Genomic DNA, 16,517 nt, shown 5'->3' on the forward strand with positions numbered 1-16,517 from the left:
TATGCGGACGTCCAAAAGTAGTTCCAAGCGACAACAGTATTTACTTCTTTAAAACCTAACAATCTCCGGGCAGTTGGCACCAATAACTCCAGTTGGGAATCAGTTGAGATTCTAGAAAAATGTGGTGGGCCGCTATTTTGTTGCAGCAAATTCCGAATTCAGGGAAAACTCGAATGCCCTTCTGCGATACGTATGTGGTCATTGAGCAGAAATAATAAAACAGAGAGAGACCCATAAACCTATTAGTTCAGGGGTAACCTGCACAATATCCCCCCTCCCCCCATCAGGAACTCATCTGTTCAAAGAAGAATCCCCAACAGAGGTCGTAAAAGAGTTGGAAGGTATGCATAAACTCTTTCCTAATAAGGAAAAGCCATACACGAACAAAACAGCGAAACCGAAAACCTCTCAACCGGCTCACTATAGATTTCGTAATTCACGAAACACCACTAAAAGAGATCCGCCGTATAACATAGGGGGTGTCATTAAAGACCCTTTCCTTACGCAACATAGCAGGGGAAAGGAGGGAAATGACTTCCTCACCGCAGGATGCCTAGCCAATTTCGTGAATCTGTGGGAAAAGGCGCCAGTGAATCTTTTAAAAATATTAAATGGCAACAGAATTCCGTTCAAGAATACTTTCCCCTTAGCGAAATTTTCTCGAATAAACGCTCAGAGTTAGCAGACACAGGCATCTGCAGAAACGTCTGTAGAAATACGGGAATGTTAAAATCCCGGACCTTACATCAGTCAGGTTTCTTGTTAGCAATGTTCCTGAGGAAAAAGACAGATGGAGGTCATGGGCCGATACTCAACTTGAGAAGGCTCAACGATTATATATTAGCCCTGAAATTTCGCCTGATAACGCAGCAATAGTTAGATTCATTTGGGTAAAGGAGATTTCATGATGAACCGACCTTTCGAAGGCATATTTTCATGTGCCCACCAATCAAAATCATCGTCGATACTTGTCACTCTTGTAACAGGAGAAAATATACGAGATGACTTGTCTACCTTTCGGATTAGCGAGTGCCCCTTCAGCGTTTGTCAATATTACGAACTGGGTGGGCCAGCAGATTCGTCAAAAAGTCATCCGGGTAATAGTATATCTCGACGATTTTCTGTTTATTGACTAAGATCCGATAATCCTGGAACAACAAGTTACAATTGCTACGGAATATTTAAATAGCCTGGGACGGCAGATCAATCAAACGAAACCTTCGATAAAGGCTTCATTCAGCATAGAATATCCGGGGGGTATTACCTGGAACACTCATCGAAACTCAACCATTGATGGTTCAAAAGTACTTGTAAAAGTCTAATTGAATAAAAATATTTTGAATTTGAATGTGAAAGGGTGTTTCGACACCGAAAATGCAAGAGTTTCAGAAGTGTTGAAGTCAGGATCTTCAAGAAAAAGCTCGATGGAGTCGGCACAATGCCAAAATAAATATCAAAGTTTCTATAGTAATTTTGTAATGCACTTGTTGCTTAATGCATTTGTTATTTATCAATACTTTTTTTAAGATTGATTAATTAACTAGGTATTTTTCAATGTTATACTTTGCAGCGCCCTGACGGGGCTTCATGTTGTAATATTATAATACATCAATAGGTGTGATTGTGGTCAAGCGCTTGCCTATAGTGAATAAAAAAAAAATATGTATGTTTTATGATGTAAGACATGAATGCAAATAAATAAATAAAGAATAAATCTGGGCAAACTAAATTTCGCATCAATCACAGTCCCTCTGGGTCGACTTCATTGCCACCTAATTCAGAAATCATCTCGCTTATTAAAACAACTCGGCCGCATCAGAGGCATCCGATTCCAGATGCTGTGCAAGAACATCTGGAAAGGTGGCTAAAACATATGCACAAAACATTACCGATCCATTATCAAGATCCATCAATCTTTGTTACTACAGATGCTACTACTGATACTAGAAGATGCGGCAGAGAAAGACTGGGGTGCCATAGCAAACAGTCGTCACCTGTGGTGGAAGTAGGCCCCCTATCAAAGGAAATGGCACAGCAACCTAAAGGAATTATGGGGTGTATACGAAGCCCTTCGAACACTAGGGCCCAAAATTTCCCACAAAACGCTAATGTTGCAATCGGACAATTGAACGAGCGTGGTTTATATAAACAAACATGGTGGCACCAAATGGACAAAGTTATTGAATGCTGCGATACAAATTCTAGAATTATGCGATGTAATGAATTGTCACATCATATTTCGTTATATACCGGGGTCTGTACAACGGAATAGCGGACAGGTTGTCAAGAGAGAGGGAGAGTTTTACCAGAATGACACCTCAATATAAGAGGTCTCTCGGGGATATCCCAGGAATATGAAATACCAGAGATCTCTCTGCCACGAGAAGGTCAGCAGTTGTTCTGAAGCAAGTCAGCGAAGATTTGACCGATACAGAGAGCCAATTTTGCGAAGCATTCAGTGGCAGTGAAAGTATAACTTGGGGTGGATATTTCCGCCACCAGCGTTAATTCCACGAATAGTTCGCCACTTAAGTCAGAAGTACAGTGGAACAGAGTATTCGGGAAACCAGAACTAGACCAAAGGAAAGAAAAGCCACCCCTGCGCTAAAATCTAATAGATTTCCGCACAAATTGTGCTCTTCAAGGACTGGAACACTTGGAGTTGGCGGCTTGGTTGGTGCGTCCAAACAGATAGTATATTGGTCAGAGGAGGCAGTTAAGCTGTGGGAATTATCTGGAGGTTATCGTTTCTGAAAACCTATAGACCAATCTGGTTAAGATGCTGCAGGTACAATCGAGGGACATCCTCGCAGATGACCCTAGTCCACAAGTTTTGGCTAGGTACTGGTGTTACCTTTATGAAGTTATAAGGCTGGCGCCCAGGACCATAGCAGTTCACAAGTTGGTAGTGGCAAACTCCGGAAACCTTGTAAGTTCCTCCGAGCTCAGTTCTCATCCCCTGGTTAGGCAAATACTGAAAGGTATCTTTGCAAAAAAAAAAAAAAAAATCTGCTTCATGCTCAGCAGAAGACTTGCTAACATTTTTACATTCATACCAATTTGATTACAAGAGCCTGTTTGCAGTATCAATACACACTTCGGTGCTCCTTCTGTTCTTTCTGCGAAAAGAAGAGTCCACCATTTAACACTTCTATCTGAAAGGATGACTTCGAAGACAAGGGGTATAAAATAATATTCTGGCCTAAGTTTGGCTCTAAACCTGATTCGGCATCATACAGACAGTCAAGTTGGTTACTGAAAAAGATAGAAACCAATTCAGATAATCGATTAGATCTAGTCTTTTTGGTTCAAGAAAACCATTTCTATTTCAAAGATAGTTACGCCGTAACACAGCGTGCTTGGATAGCCTGTTCATTATTACGTGGGGAAGAGTCAAGAATGCCTCCGAACTGTGATCGCAGGATGGATCAAAACATTATTTAAAGAAGTTGGCATATCTCCAATAGTAGGCAGCTTTAGGGCAGTAGTTGCGACTTACAACTGGGTTGGTACTTGGTATGCATTGTGATATTGACGGAATTCCGGAAAGGGAAAATTGGCGATCCAGAAACACTTTACTTCTCCATTATTTCAAAGAGATAAAACCAAACTGTAGCTGCAATCCAAATATTATAAGTATAAACTTTACGCCGATTGCGTAGCTAATAAATAATAATGGTATGAATCGCTATCGAATGTTTCAATTACGCATATGTTACTTAACTTATCAATCAAAGCAATTACGTTAACTTTGGGAAAGTCTGTTCTGTTGATGATATTTTATATTATTATGTACTGTCGTGATCTAAATTAATTTTGGTAAACAGTTATGTTATTTTGTAATAAACGTTCATAGTTATCGTAAATAATAATGAATTACTGTTATATTTTTCTGTATCAGATATCGTTTCATAAATTAAGAGTCACAGTACGCTTAGCACTAGTCTTGATATATCGAGTGTCATGCACTACGACTAGTCAGGCAGCGCCGGCAGATAATAAACACGTCTCACATGTGGTTCAAGCGTAGGCTCGAACACCTAAATAGAACCGTTTTTCCCCCGAAGGGTAAAAAACGGATATTTAGGTTTCAGCCGTAGCTTGAACCACACCTAAGGGCCTTGCCGGCTCATTGCTCAAGGTACTGAAGAAGATGGCCACCGCGCGCTGCCTGGCTAGGCATTCCATTCATTCATAACAGACAAGGACAGGTATAGTCAAGACATCACGGATTTACCTAGTGTGCGAAAGAGATAGAAGGTGTTGACGACGGATATTGGAAAGGTAATCTCACATGTGGTTCAAGCTACGGCTGAAACCTAAATATCCGTTTTTTACCCTTCGGGGGAAAAACGGTTCTATTTTATGCTCTTATATCGTCCTGTATACGTCACCTGGTGGTTCATATGACCCATCCATTTTTGAACATGGGCCCGTAGTCTAGTAGCTTAGCATTTAAATTTTTATTATTCGGTCATATTTTTATTGTTTTTGTATTATTTTATCAATACCCATGTGAAATATTTCTTATGGGTCATTGTAGGGGGTCATCTTATATTTTGATATTTTCAAAGAATATGCTCTAAACAACTAGTACAATCTGAAATCGTGTTCAGATTGGACTACTTGTTTAGCGCGCACTATTTTATCTTGTAATAAAATCTCTTTATTTTTTTGCAGATATACAGAGTGTGTGGTATGACGGTGTTATGTTATCCGTTGATATTCGAGGTGTCGGAGTTTTACTTGTACAGAGACATGGCGCTGCTGATCGATGATATTAAGACTGAGTTGCAGTTTGTCGGAAAGTAAGTGGCTCAAGATTTGCTTTATTTGTGTGAATACTAATTCATTTGTTAATACGGAAAGTTAAATTTTACCCATGAATTATCTTGGTGGTCTTAAAACCACTTACCTAGACCAACATTTTATGCAAAAGGAAATTAGAAATAGGTACTTATTTTATGTGATAGGTACTTATATCTTACTGTACTTGACATCACTGCCCATATTATAAATGCGAAAGTGGGTTTATTTGTTGGTTTATCCTTCAATCATGTCGCGACGGAGCAACTCACCTCTACCTATTACGGTTCACGAGATATAGCCCACAGGCAGACAGACGGACGGACGAACGAGCGGAGTCTTAGTAATAAGGTCCGTTTTTACCCTTCGGGTACGGAACTCTGAAAATCGAGGCGTGGTCCAATTGGTCGATTGTGGTGCAGGTACTGGCGACTGTCGGGGCGGCCCACGGTGTGCCTGCTGGTGCGCGAGGAGCACATGCGCGACCCGCACTTCAAGCAGATGCTGGACCTGTTCGCGATGCTCAAGAAGGGCCACTGCGACGGCGTCAAGGTGCGCCTCGGCCGACTGCAGAACCTCATCTCCAGCTCCTGTATTGGTGAGCTAGTGTTTGAGGAACCGAATACACTAAAATGAAAAATTAAGGTCATCCATATCACTTATCCCCATTTTTCATCACTTTCCTTTTGCAACATGCTTAAAATTGCTTTTCAGAGCATCTTGACTTCATGAGTCAGGGGGATTTCCCGTCAGAGATGTTTACGCAGTTCAAGCAACTGCAGCACGACTACATCGGCTACCAGTCGCTCACCGACGTGCCGCGAACACTCACGTACAGGGAAGAGACCCTCGACTATGAGACTTATAAAAACAGATCTACACCTGATGTGGTATCGGCTTTACGGACAACCAGTAACATATTCGCGCAGTGTCAGCTGTGGGGGATATTGATGCAGCGGGAAGGCCCTATGTATGAGGTAATTTAACTTTGTATGCATAATTGAGTTAGGGGTGTTTTATGTATACTGGTTGACCAGAACGGTCTGAAATATCCGAAGGTCCTCTTAACAAACGTACATTCTTGGATAAGGATAAGATGCTGTCACTAAATTAGTAATATTTTGTAATGACAACTAATGAGGTCCGAATTTAATAATAATAATAATAATAAACATTTATTTCGGACTATTTCATCCATATAGTGTTAGTAACAGGGTCTTATGAACTATGTTAGTGATTAAATTAAATCAAATCAAGTCAAATTAAATCAAATTAAATTAAATCAAACCAAATCAAATTAAATTAAATTAGATTAAATTAAATCAAATTAAAATAAATTAAATCAAATTAAATTCAACTAAACTAAATTACATTATTATTAATTGTCAAATTAGGCTCAATTCATGTAGCTTCGGGACCACTGGGTGTTCATATGTATGTACACCCAGTGCTTCATAAAGGGGTTTTCCCACTTTGCAGCCAATGTGTTCAAAATACTGTTGGAGCTCCCGCGCACTCTGCTCATCACATTTAGAATTTAGAATGATTTTGTTCGATTTTATTTAGTAAGATTTATTATCGCCAATCCGCACTTGGGCAGCGTGGTAGAACATGGCGAAATTTTTCCCAGTCTGAGAGAAGACGTGTATGAATTCATGTTGATGACAATGAAGATTCGTTAAGATCAAGACAAGGGTCTTTACTAATAAATTGTGTATATTCTCTGTTACGTCTGCAATAGTTGCGGTAGAATATTTTTTACGATTTTAATTAGACTTGCATTTATAAGGTTTTTTTGGTCCATGTGTTGCTTCACTACTTGTATCACATTTCGTCACAACACCACAATTTTTCACTATGCAGCAGCCTCCACATACAGACACTAGATGACGACTCTCTTAACGAAGGGTTCCACAGCCATCGCACGCTACGACGAAGTGACTTGCAACACACAAACTAGATACCGCCACAATATCTTCAATCTCTCGCCATAGATTTTCAATCGCGCTAACAAAGTTTTACATGGAGCAACACTTATATTGTGGCAGGTAAACGGTACGAGTGCGCTGGACGCGCTGAAGGGTCTGTACGGCAGCGCGGGCGTGCTGCGGCACTGGCGCGCCGTTCGCTACTGCTCGTCGCTGCTCAGCCACACCGTGGACTCCATCAGCCCCTTCATCACCACCGTGCTCGTCAGCGGCAAGCAGGTACACATGGTTGCGTGATGCGTCACATCGTGAACTGCAGGCATTTCCACTTTGGACTATAACATATGCATGAAATGAAATAGACTTTTCTAATGTTGAGCGCTCCACCTTAGGCTGTATCATCTGCCTGGCTTGATTACAGCCAAACGCTACTCTACTATAAATAAATAAAAAATGTAGACTAAGCTCTCATATAGTTAATCTAACGTTTTACAACATTTGTTGTCTCCACTTTGTCGTTATTTATTGAGTGATTGTAATTTTTGTAGCTGACCGTGGGCGTGATCGGGCGCAAGGAGACGGTGTTCGACAAGCCCATGACTCCCGGCGAGATACAATCAGTCATGTACTCCACTATACAGCCTTACGACATCATTGGTGCCGTGTTGCAACAGGTACTTTCTTTCTTCTCTCTGGGCTGGTTTCCGCACTTGAAAAAAGGTACAACAGGTAACAGGTATGTTTTCAAACCATTTAATGCCAGATGCAAATTGATTCAGTTTGGTGTACTGTTGAAAGGAGGAAGACGGTTAGTTGACTTGATATCTATTTACTATGTTGAACACAAAATTAATGTATCAAAACTCTCGATAAACCTCTACGCATTGTGATCAATTTCCGCGCGCAAGTTTAAGATAAGAACATTTTAATAACTTATCGCAAAATTAGTTAAATCATACCTGCTCTTCTGATATGTTTTTAAAAACTGCTCATTTGTAATAGATCAATTACTTAGTATATTAAAGGATCAAGTAATATTTTCTGTAGTGCAAAGAGTGTAAATAGAGGTGAACATAGTCAGTTTTTATTTCCAGGAAATCGTGCTTTACTGTGGTCGTCTAATCGGAACTAACCCTGACATGTTCCGCGGTATCCTCAAAATCCGCGTGGGCTGGGTCCTAGAGGCCATCCGTATCTACTTGGAACTTTTCCCTGAAGAGAAGAGAGCTGACGCCACGTTAGAGAGCTTGTCTCCGTATAAGCTCCGTACGTTACTTCAAAAAGTCCTTACCGTGTCTGATTGGGCGGATGAAAAAGGGTATGTACTATAACTAATTCTAGATTTGTCCGTGTTTCGTACGGATTCGATTCGTTTCATACGTCATATAACTACGCACACTAATCAAAACACCATCAGTGTGACATCTCGAATAAAACTAATTCAGTACCTTTAGTACATTTGTGGTTTTGAATGCACAGAAAATGAAATACCAAAGTGAAATCCTCAAGTAGTATCTGGAACTGGATAAATTCGATAAATATTCAGATCAGTAAATTTTTCAGTACTAGTTAAGGATTAATTTCTTTTTTTTTTAGATTAACACCTTTAGAAAGGCGAAGATTAGAGGGCTGCTTGTGTCGTGTGCCGAAACATTTTTACGTGCAAATATGGGATATTCTCTTGAGAACACCAAAAGGAATTATTGTCGAGGTATGAAGTTTTTGTGGACTGTATTCCCAGTTCCCACGTTTTTAGATTTGAGAATGGGTATCTTTTTGTATGGTCGATATTTCACAACATCTATTTGGCACATCCGTATTGTTATTAGCGTTTATGACGGGACAAATCGGACGATAAGGCTTGGACTGTAGACCCGGTGCCTTGCCGCGAAGCGCCACTTCCATATTGTCTTCGTTTCATGTCATTATAAATATTTTCACCCCCATTCCATGTTTTTGCTGTCACATAAATTTAAGGCCTGAGTTGGGCGTGTTCTGAGGGGAGGGCAGCGTGCGATCTGAGCGGCAAGAGATCGTTCATTCTGTAATCGATGGCTCAGGCCTACTTCACGCTTGTTTGTGATACAGGGTCACGCAATCCCCGCGCAGCCGACGCTAGTAAACATGTCGCGCTCGGAAATATCGTTCGCCCTGCTAGTGGAGGAGGCGCTAGTGCGCGTGCCGTCCGCCGAGCGGCGCCAGCTGTGCGTGGAGCTGCTGTGCGTGCTGGCCACCATCCTGCGCCGCAACCCGGAGCTGTACCTGCAGCAGCCGCTCAACCTCGACCGCTTGCTGGACGACGCGGAGCTCACGTACGCCAAGGTTAGTGTGTTACATCACGTCGCCTGCTAATGCGTGTTGCACATGTTTTAACCTATGGGTCGTCGATACAGGACAGACAGGATAGCGGCGTGGCGGAGGCGGGCACGCTGAGCGCGGCGGCGGCGGGCGTGGCGCTGGGCTACCTGGCGCGCGCCGTCGTCAACAGCGTGCTGCAGGCCGCGGCCGCGCCGCACGCCGAGGGCGCGTCGCACTCGCACGACGCTTGTCTAGTCTCTTAAGCTCTTAATGAACACGGTCAAAATGGGTGCCATTAAATATCTACTCGAATTCCAATTTTGTGCGCTACGACGAGTAAAAATTTGCACGTATCTACAACGTTGATTTATTACAATATTATTTCGAGTATCGAAACATAACGAAGCAATCTATATTCAGATTTCAGTTGTTTTAAAGTTAGAATTCGTCTATAGTGTCTATAGCATACGCCTAAAACAAAAACATCTTAAAACAAAAACCGTAGTACGCATTAAAAAACGACTTTTAAACAATCATTTTTGAGTCCATTTTATTTTGACTTTTAGTTTTAGGTCAACGTTGGCGAGATGAGCAAATGTACTCGAGGTACAAGGGTCGACCACAGTAAACAAACATCGCTTAATTTGTATAAGCCCGTTTAAAAAAATCAAAATAGCGTCAAAATCTATGATCATTTATTTATACCTTGAAAATGAACAGATTTTTAAATTATGATTAAATTAAATTATGAATGAATCATTGTACAATGCAATTACAAATTGAAATCTTACTTGGCACAGAAGGCTCACTCTGCAGGCTTTTAAATAAAAGCAACTCTTTTTACGACACAATAAAGTGCAATTCAGCTCCTACAACCTGCAGTCTAAAGTTTAAAAAAAACCGCTTTCTTTCGTGTAAACTAGTACTTTCTAATATTATATCTCTCTGTCGCTCTCTAATGAGATTGAAGGGGATCGGGAGCCGCATTGCGCATAGGAAAATCAATGGCATACTGTCAACTGTCATTTGAAAATTACAGTTGGCAAAGAAAATACTTTGCAAATGATGATTTTTTCTACATTATTTGACTGTCTTAGAAGACTTAGTGCTTACAAAATTTATTGAAAATATTTTTTAAGAATCTATTGAATCAAAATATATTTCCAGATAAGATGTCCCAATATGAAATTCATGCCTATTCTTAGTTGGTATGCATACTTAATTTTTTTGTATATCTTTAGTTTTACTATTTTTGAAATTGTTTTTTATATGAATATTAAGTATATCTTGATATGACCTATGGAATTTTAAGGTGCGATTTTTATTAAACCAATTATATTGTTAATTAAAAATATTGTTTTATAATGTAAGATTAAGCAATGTTTACTGAATTACCTGTATTGAATTTGACAAATTTATGAATCCTAATTTAAAGATTAGGACTAATATATGACTATACTAAATTACTTGGCAGTTTAGCTATACTGTCCGTTTTGAATATAATAAAAAACATGTTACAAAATATTATTGTGATATTTATGTTGATTATTAAAATATACAATCAATGCCATGAAATATTTTTTAGTGTAGTATAATATAATTTGTGTTATATATTTTAAGTTATTAGATAATAATCATTCGTTAGTGAGGATTTTATAAGCGAAAAGAGAAAAAGATTTATTACTTGTAATTGAAAGGCTGTTTTTCCTTTATTATAAGATCACAGAATTATTTCAAATTATATGAATGTTCAAATGAAACAATATGTTTGTTTTATTCTATGGTTTTGACATTGGTAATGATCATTATAAATTTTACAAAAAAATCACACTATGAATGTGCATTTTATTAATATTACGATGTTCACGTCACAAGCAACACAATTCATTCCCAAACATAAATCTGTTCACACAGTCACACTCATTTCACTACTTAAATAAATAAACTTGCAGTCACTATATACTATAGTCCATTGTATACTTTATTATTTGGTGACTGTTGTAATATTTTCTTCAATGCTGGAATAAAAAAAAAACTGTTATTAGAGATAGGTATAGATAAATACTCCTAAAGAAACAATTTGCATAATTACTAGCTTTCCCGCAACTCCTACAAGTGTTCCCACAAGTTTAGGTTTTAAATTCCATACTCAGTGGCATGAACTAAGTGGAGTTGATATGTCAACTACAACAAATGTACTGAGTGCAGGTTATCCTTATACAGTATATTGATTAATGTTAAAGTATAAGAATTACCATGACTTATCTACATATTATTATATCCATACTAATATTATAAATGCGAAAGTGTGTCTGTCTGTCTGTCTGCTACGTTTTCACGGCCCAACCGCTGAACCGATTTCAATGTTTAGTACAGACTTGGGATACATCCCGGGGAAGGACATAGGCTACTTTTTATCCCGGAAAATCAAAGAGTTCCTACGGGATTTAAAAAAATCGAAATCCACGCGGGCAAAGCCGTGGGCATCTCCTAGTATTATATAAAGAAGAGGTACTGTTTGTAAGTTCGTTTGTACAGGGTAATCTCAGTCTGGAACTAGGAACCGATTTTGAAAATTCTTTCACCAATAAAAAGGTAGATTATTCCTGAGTAACAAACTGTATTTTATTTTCGAAAAAATTAGAGATCCCTACGAAAATTGTAATAAGCTAGCCGTGTGAAGCAGAGGCTGGTTGCCAGTACAAAATAACAGTACATTTTCCCAGTTCTTGAGTTGAGTTTAGTGTATTATTTAACAAAAACACTTGGATGTTGTTACCCTAGAAAAACTAAACTAGATTTTCAGTGGTTTGGCGTAACAACGTCTAATTAAAAGGCGAAACGTATAGAGATTGGTGTGTTGATCATGTCCTTCCTTACCTTCTTTCTCATCATCGCTGAAGTCTTTTTTGGGGAATTCAATGTCAAAGGTGACATAGAGGTTTCCATGCAGGTTGTTGTTCTCAAAGTTGGGCATGCCCTCGCCCTTCTTGCGCACGCGCGCGCCCGCCCACGTCACCTTGTCGCGAGACACCGACACCTTGTGTCCGTCCAAATGAACCAGTTCCAGAGTGAACCCAGTCAATGCATCCTGCAAAGAAATTTTTTATGTTGACAAGTTTTTACTCTACATTGATACCACCCGTTAAAAAAACCTCTTTTAACTTGAACACATTTTTTTTATAGTATATTAATTAAATACATAAAAATAGCTTAAAAAAATATGTTTTCAAACAAAACTGGATTAATCTGATGCAATTCTAGTACATGTGGTGACCTCCACATAATAATGTTACCATAAATAGTTGTAAGTGAAGTTAGCAAGAGGTGTGAAACATTTGAATAGGATTGTGTTTTGATTGCTATGTCACTTTATAACAATGCTTAGAAAAAAGTGTATTAATCTGTACAGAGTATGGTAACTTAAAACTCAGGCTTCATTTATCCTAATTGGTTCCTATTCACCATCACCCAAACAGTAATGCCAAAGACACAGTACAAGTCATAAGCTAATGTTCAAAGTATCATCTCTAAGACTGAAGAAACAAACTTGAAGTTCCAGGTTTGTTAGATTTGTTGTTGCTTATAAAACCATTATAGTTTCATTACATTTCTGTATTGTGAAATAATGTTTCTCTCACAATTTTTGGAGAATACATCTTTTATGCTTTTATCATTTTGTTGTGACAACTATAGTTTTTGTATAAAAACTAACCTGTAATGAAATTGTAACATTTGTGTATAAATCGTCTCCTCGTCGTGTGTATTGTGGATGTCTCTCAGTTTTGAACACAAACACCAAGTCGCCCGGGTCTCCATCCATATGGGGTTCACCTTCCCCTCTTAATCTAGACTTATGATTATCAGGAGCACCAACTTCAACCTAGAAAAATTTGTGTCTGTTTATTGCCTATTCTCCGCTAAATTACTGAACTAAGTTTGTTAAAATTTGACTCAGTGATAGCTTGCATTCTGGAGCTATTAATTAAAATGGCAGAAAATTCTTAAGTCATAAACAGCACAATTTATAAAATAGCTAAAATCCACAAGAACAAAATAATAAAAATAACATAGTATATCCATGCCTCTTTATAATTTTTATAACTGTATTATAAAGGAGGATTTCAGGATTAACAATGTAACGACAACTTTATGAGTTATGACCAACATAAATAATTAAGATAAAATCATATCACAGGTCAAAAAAAAATTAAAAACAATTTTGATAAAACTTATCTTGGTATGAACTAACCATATAATACTTGTCTACTGGATTATTAAAAAATATAAAACAGATGTTTGGCCATTCAATAGGCGGCCTTATTGCTAAAATAGCGATCTCTTCCAGGCAACCTTAGGGTCTAAGGATATAATATAAAATTAAAGAAAGCAGAAGGGAGATATGATGAAACTAAGTATTTTCAGTACAATATATACCTCTATCTCGAGCAGCCTTTCTTCATTGACTAGTTTAACATTAGGGCACTCATCACACACAGTTTGCTGCATCATCTGGAAGCGGCCAGGCCCCAGGTTCCTGGTCACCATCTCTTGCCTGCAGTTGCATTTGCGAGTGCCTGGTGCTGGTTTGATAACTGGTTTGTTGCGAGTTATCTAATAAATTCATGTTAAAACATGTATATTCTGTTTTTTATGGATATAAAGATATTTTTAAAAGTACTTAGTAATTACATAGTATTATAATCACTAACCCATTGCCAGCTCTACTGACCATGAGTCTCCTCTCATAAAGAGGTTTGGTCATAGTTGACCACACTGGCCTAGTGCAGATTGGCAGACTTCACACACCTTTTAGAACATTATAGAGAACTCTTAGTAGTAGAGGTTTCCTCACAAAGTTTTCCTTCATTATTAAAGTCCCTCCAGATTTGATACAGTATAAAATTTGTAATCAAGTTTTCACCATAATTATGTGCATTTCATTAAGATCTCAAAACTTTAAAGAGGTGGCCTTCAATCTGAAAGTTTGTAGGTAGTCCTTAATATCTATTGCTTTTTTATGAAATCAATTTTAAATAAAGAAACAAGATGGTTTTTCTTGGAATCTAGTGTTTACGCTGCCTGTCAGTGGCACTTGTGGTTTTTGCTAGTGATATGTAGATTTTCATATTTTTAGGGTTTCGTACCTCAAAAGGAAAAATGAAACCCTTATAGGATCACTTTGTTGTATTTCTGTCTATCCGTCCGTCCGTTCGTCCTTCGTGTCTGCCAAGTAACCTATAGGGTACTTCCCGTTGACCTATAATCATGAAATTTGGCAGGTCGGTAGGTATAACAGCACAAGTATAGGAATAAATCTGAAAACCGCGAATTTGTGGTTACATCATTAAAAAAAAATTAAAATGTGTTTCAATTTTCAAAGTAAGATAACTATAACAAGTGGGGTATCATATGAAAGGGCTTTACTTGTACATTCTAAAACTGATTTTTATTTATTTTTATGTATAATAGTTTTTGATTAATTGATCAAAATGTTGGAAAAAATACCAGAGCACGGAACCCTCAGTGCGCGACTCGCACTTGGCCGGTTTTTTAAAGCTTGTCATAATTTTCCTTAAGTTTATTAAGTGTGTTATCTTGTCTTTTATCTACCCCATGTCTGTTTTGGCATCTGTGAATGTGACAGGATTATAGAGTCTACTTATGACAAACTTGAAAATAGAAGGAATTAAATTAATAAATTGAACTCACTTCAATGAAGTTTCCATTATACAGCTCTTCTAAAGAGACAGTGATTTCCATAACGATATCCGCCCCTCGCGGAGTCTCGTGGTGTTGCGGCTCGCCACCAAACTGGAAGCCAAAGTCACCGAAGAAACTAGCGAAAGGATCATTATTGTTCATCATGCCATCTTTCTTAAGACATTCCTCGCCGCACCTATCGTAGAGTTCCCTCTTCTCGGAGTCCGCCAGAGCTTCGTACGCCGCTCCGAGGTCTTGGAACTTTTGAGATGCATCTGGATCATCTTGATTCTTGTCCGGATGCAATTCCTTTGCTAACTTTCTGTAAGCTTTCTTGATTTCATTTGTGCTGGCTGAACGTGACACACCAAGAATTTGATAATAATCCCGACCAGCGAGAACTAATAGTACTGAAGAGCAAAAGTACACTAAACACACATACGCCGAATCAATTAACATTTTGAATTATATTTCCTAGGAACTATTTTATTTAATAATCTATATAATATAAATTTCACGCTTTCCGTATCAAAAATCCACGATACATTTTCGTGATTTCCATTCGTATATGCATTCGTAGTTCTCTTTTGACATTACGTGTTTTGACAACTCTAAAAAGACAATTCGTCCAGCTTTCATTGGTTGCAATTTCGGTTCGTTTCGTAAGGTTACATTTCAAATTTAAATTTTTACTATTTAAGACCCTAAATGTTTGGTAATAAGACACATTTTATTCTATCAATATTTTGCTAAAAAAACGACCAATCAAATGTAGCCATGTCCGTATAATCAGTGTTGTCATGTTGTCATCACGTCATTCACAAAAGTGGTGACGGCAAGGTGACGGCATGGCGGTCAAGATTGCCAGGTCAGTACAGATTTGTACTTTGTAAAACAGCAGGCGATTCTGAACATTTGATTTGGTATTTAGCACTTGGCAAAAATATAGTATATGAGCAGGTAAACATGATAGGTTGCAAGTCCATGGCCTGTCAATGGTTTTGATTATTTTTTCTCGATGTGGAAACAGGGACCGCTTTCTCAACTTCTCATTTAGTTAAAATTGCATACAACTTACTTAATTTTCAACGTTGTCATTTTCCTTTAAATTGAGGAGATATTATGTGCTGGCAGCCCTTTTTCTACAACTACGTCCCCTGTCAATGTCACTCAAGTGCCAAAAGATCCTTGTTTTTTTTCTCTCTCCTCTGGCTTTACAAAGATTAGCCAATGTCAAGTTTGTAGTTATTTACAAGCTATGGAAATTATACAAGTATGGACTTCGTCTGTCCGGCGCACACCAACACATGCGCGGCACGCCTTTAGAGCACTTTCCAGTCAGTTCCACCACCAAAAACACCAGCAAAACACAAAACCCGGCCACTTTTAACAAAAAGAAACACTCCAAAATGGCAGAGCACGCGCACCAGCCCACAGCCAACACCAACACAGACAAAGTCACCACTGTAATTTTAGTCAGAGACTAGTAATAATAGTAATCCATTAGTAATCTGTATACTCAGACTCAGACAATAGACTACATAGGACTTCGTCTGTGTTGGTGTTGGCTGGCGGGCGTGCTCTGCCTTTTTGGTGTGTTTTTTTTGTTAAAACTGACTGGAAAGCGCTCTAAGGGGGTGCCGTGCGTATGTCGGCGAGCGCCGGCACAGACGGGGTCCATACTTGTATAGTTTAACTAACTTGTTACAAATAACTACAAACTTGTCAATAGCTAATCTTTGTAAAGCCAGAAAGCCAGACGAGAGAGAAGAGATAGACAAC

General features: G+C 38.5%; 2 protein-coding genes across 4 annotated transcripts in view; one reads left to right on the forward strand and one right to left on the reverse strand.

Moving 5' to 3' along the window:
* LOC123880860 (probable phosphorylase b kinase regulatory subunit beta) overlaps nucleotides 1-10,795 on the forward strand; it is a 41,050-nt gene extending 30,255 nt beyond the window's left edge. For all 3 annotated transcript variants that reach the window (XM_045929217.1, XM_045929226.1, XM_045929236.1), the window contains 9 exons: nucleotides 4,681-4,808; nucleotides 5,229-5,404; nucleotides 5,521-5,783; nucleotides 6,855-7,013; nucleotides 7,283-7,408; nucleotides 7,829-8,052; nucleotides 8,331-8,445; nucleotides 8,823-9,056; nucleotides 9,128-10,795. In XM_045929217.1, coding sequence (XP_045785173.1) covers nucleotides 4,681-4,808; nucleotides 5,229-5,404; nucleotides 5,521-5,783; nucleotides 6,855-7,013; nucleotides 7,283-7,408; nucleotides 7,829-8,052; nucleotides 8,331-8,445; nucleotides 8,823-9,056; nucleotides 9,128-9,295 — 1,593 coding nt within the window. In that variant the 3' untranslated portion in view covers nucleotides 9,296-10,795. The remainder of the gene's footprint in view (nucleotides 1-4,680; nucleotides 4,809-5,228; nucleotides 5,405-5,520; nucleotides 5,784-6,854; nucleotides 7,014-7,282; nucleotides 7,409-7,828; nucleotides 8,053-8,330; nucleotides 8,446-8,822; nucleotides 9,057-9,127) is intronic.
* LOC123881306 (dnaJ homolog shv) lies at nucleotides 10,709-15,334 on the reverse strand. Its single transcript, XM_045930023.1, has 5 exons — nucleotides 14,745-15,334; nucleotides 13,470-13,646; nucleotides 12,748-12,915; nucleotides 11,913-12,123; nucleotides 10,709-11,050 (listed from the first exon to the last, which is right to left on the reverse strand). Exons 1-5 carry the CDS (start codon nucleotides 15,192-15,194, stop codon nucleotides 10,995-10,997), a joined length of 1,062 nt encoding a protein of 353 aa, XP_045785979.1. The 5' UTR covers nucleotides 15,195-15,334; the 3' UTR covers nucleotides 10,709-10,994.
* Nucleotides 15,335-16,517: the final 1,183 nt, after the last annotated feature.

The sequence above is a fragment of the Maniola jurtina genome, chromosome 1 (assembly GCF_905333055.1).
Source record: "Maniola jurtina chromosome 1, ilManJurt1.1, whole genome shotgun sequence".
Classification (NCBI taxonomy): domain Eukaryota; kingdom Metazoa; phylum Arthropoda; class Insecta; order Lepidoptera; family Nymphalidae; genus Maniola; species Maniola jurtina.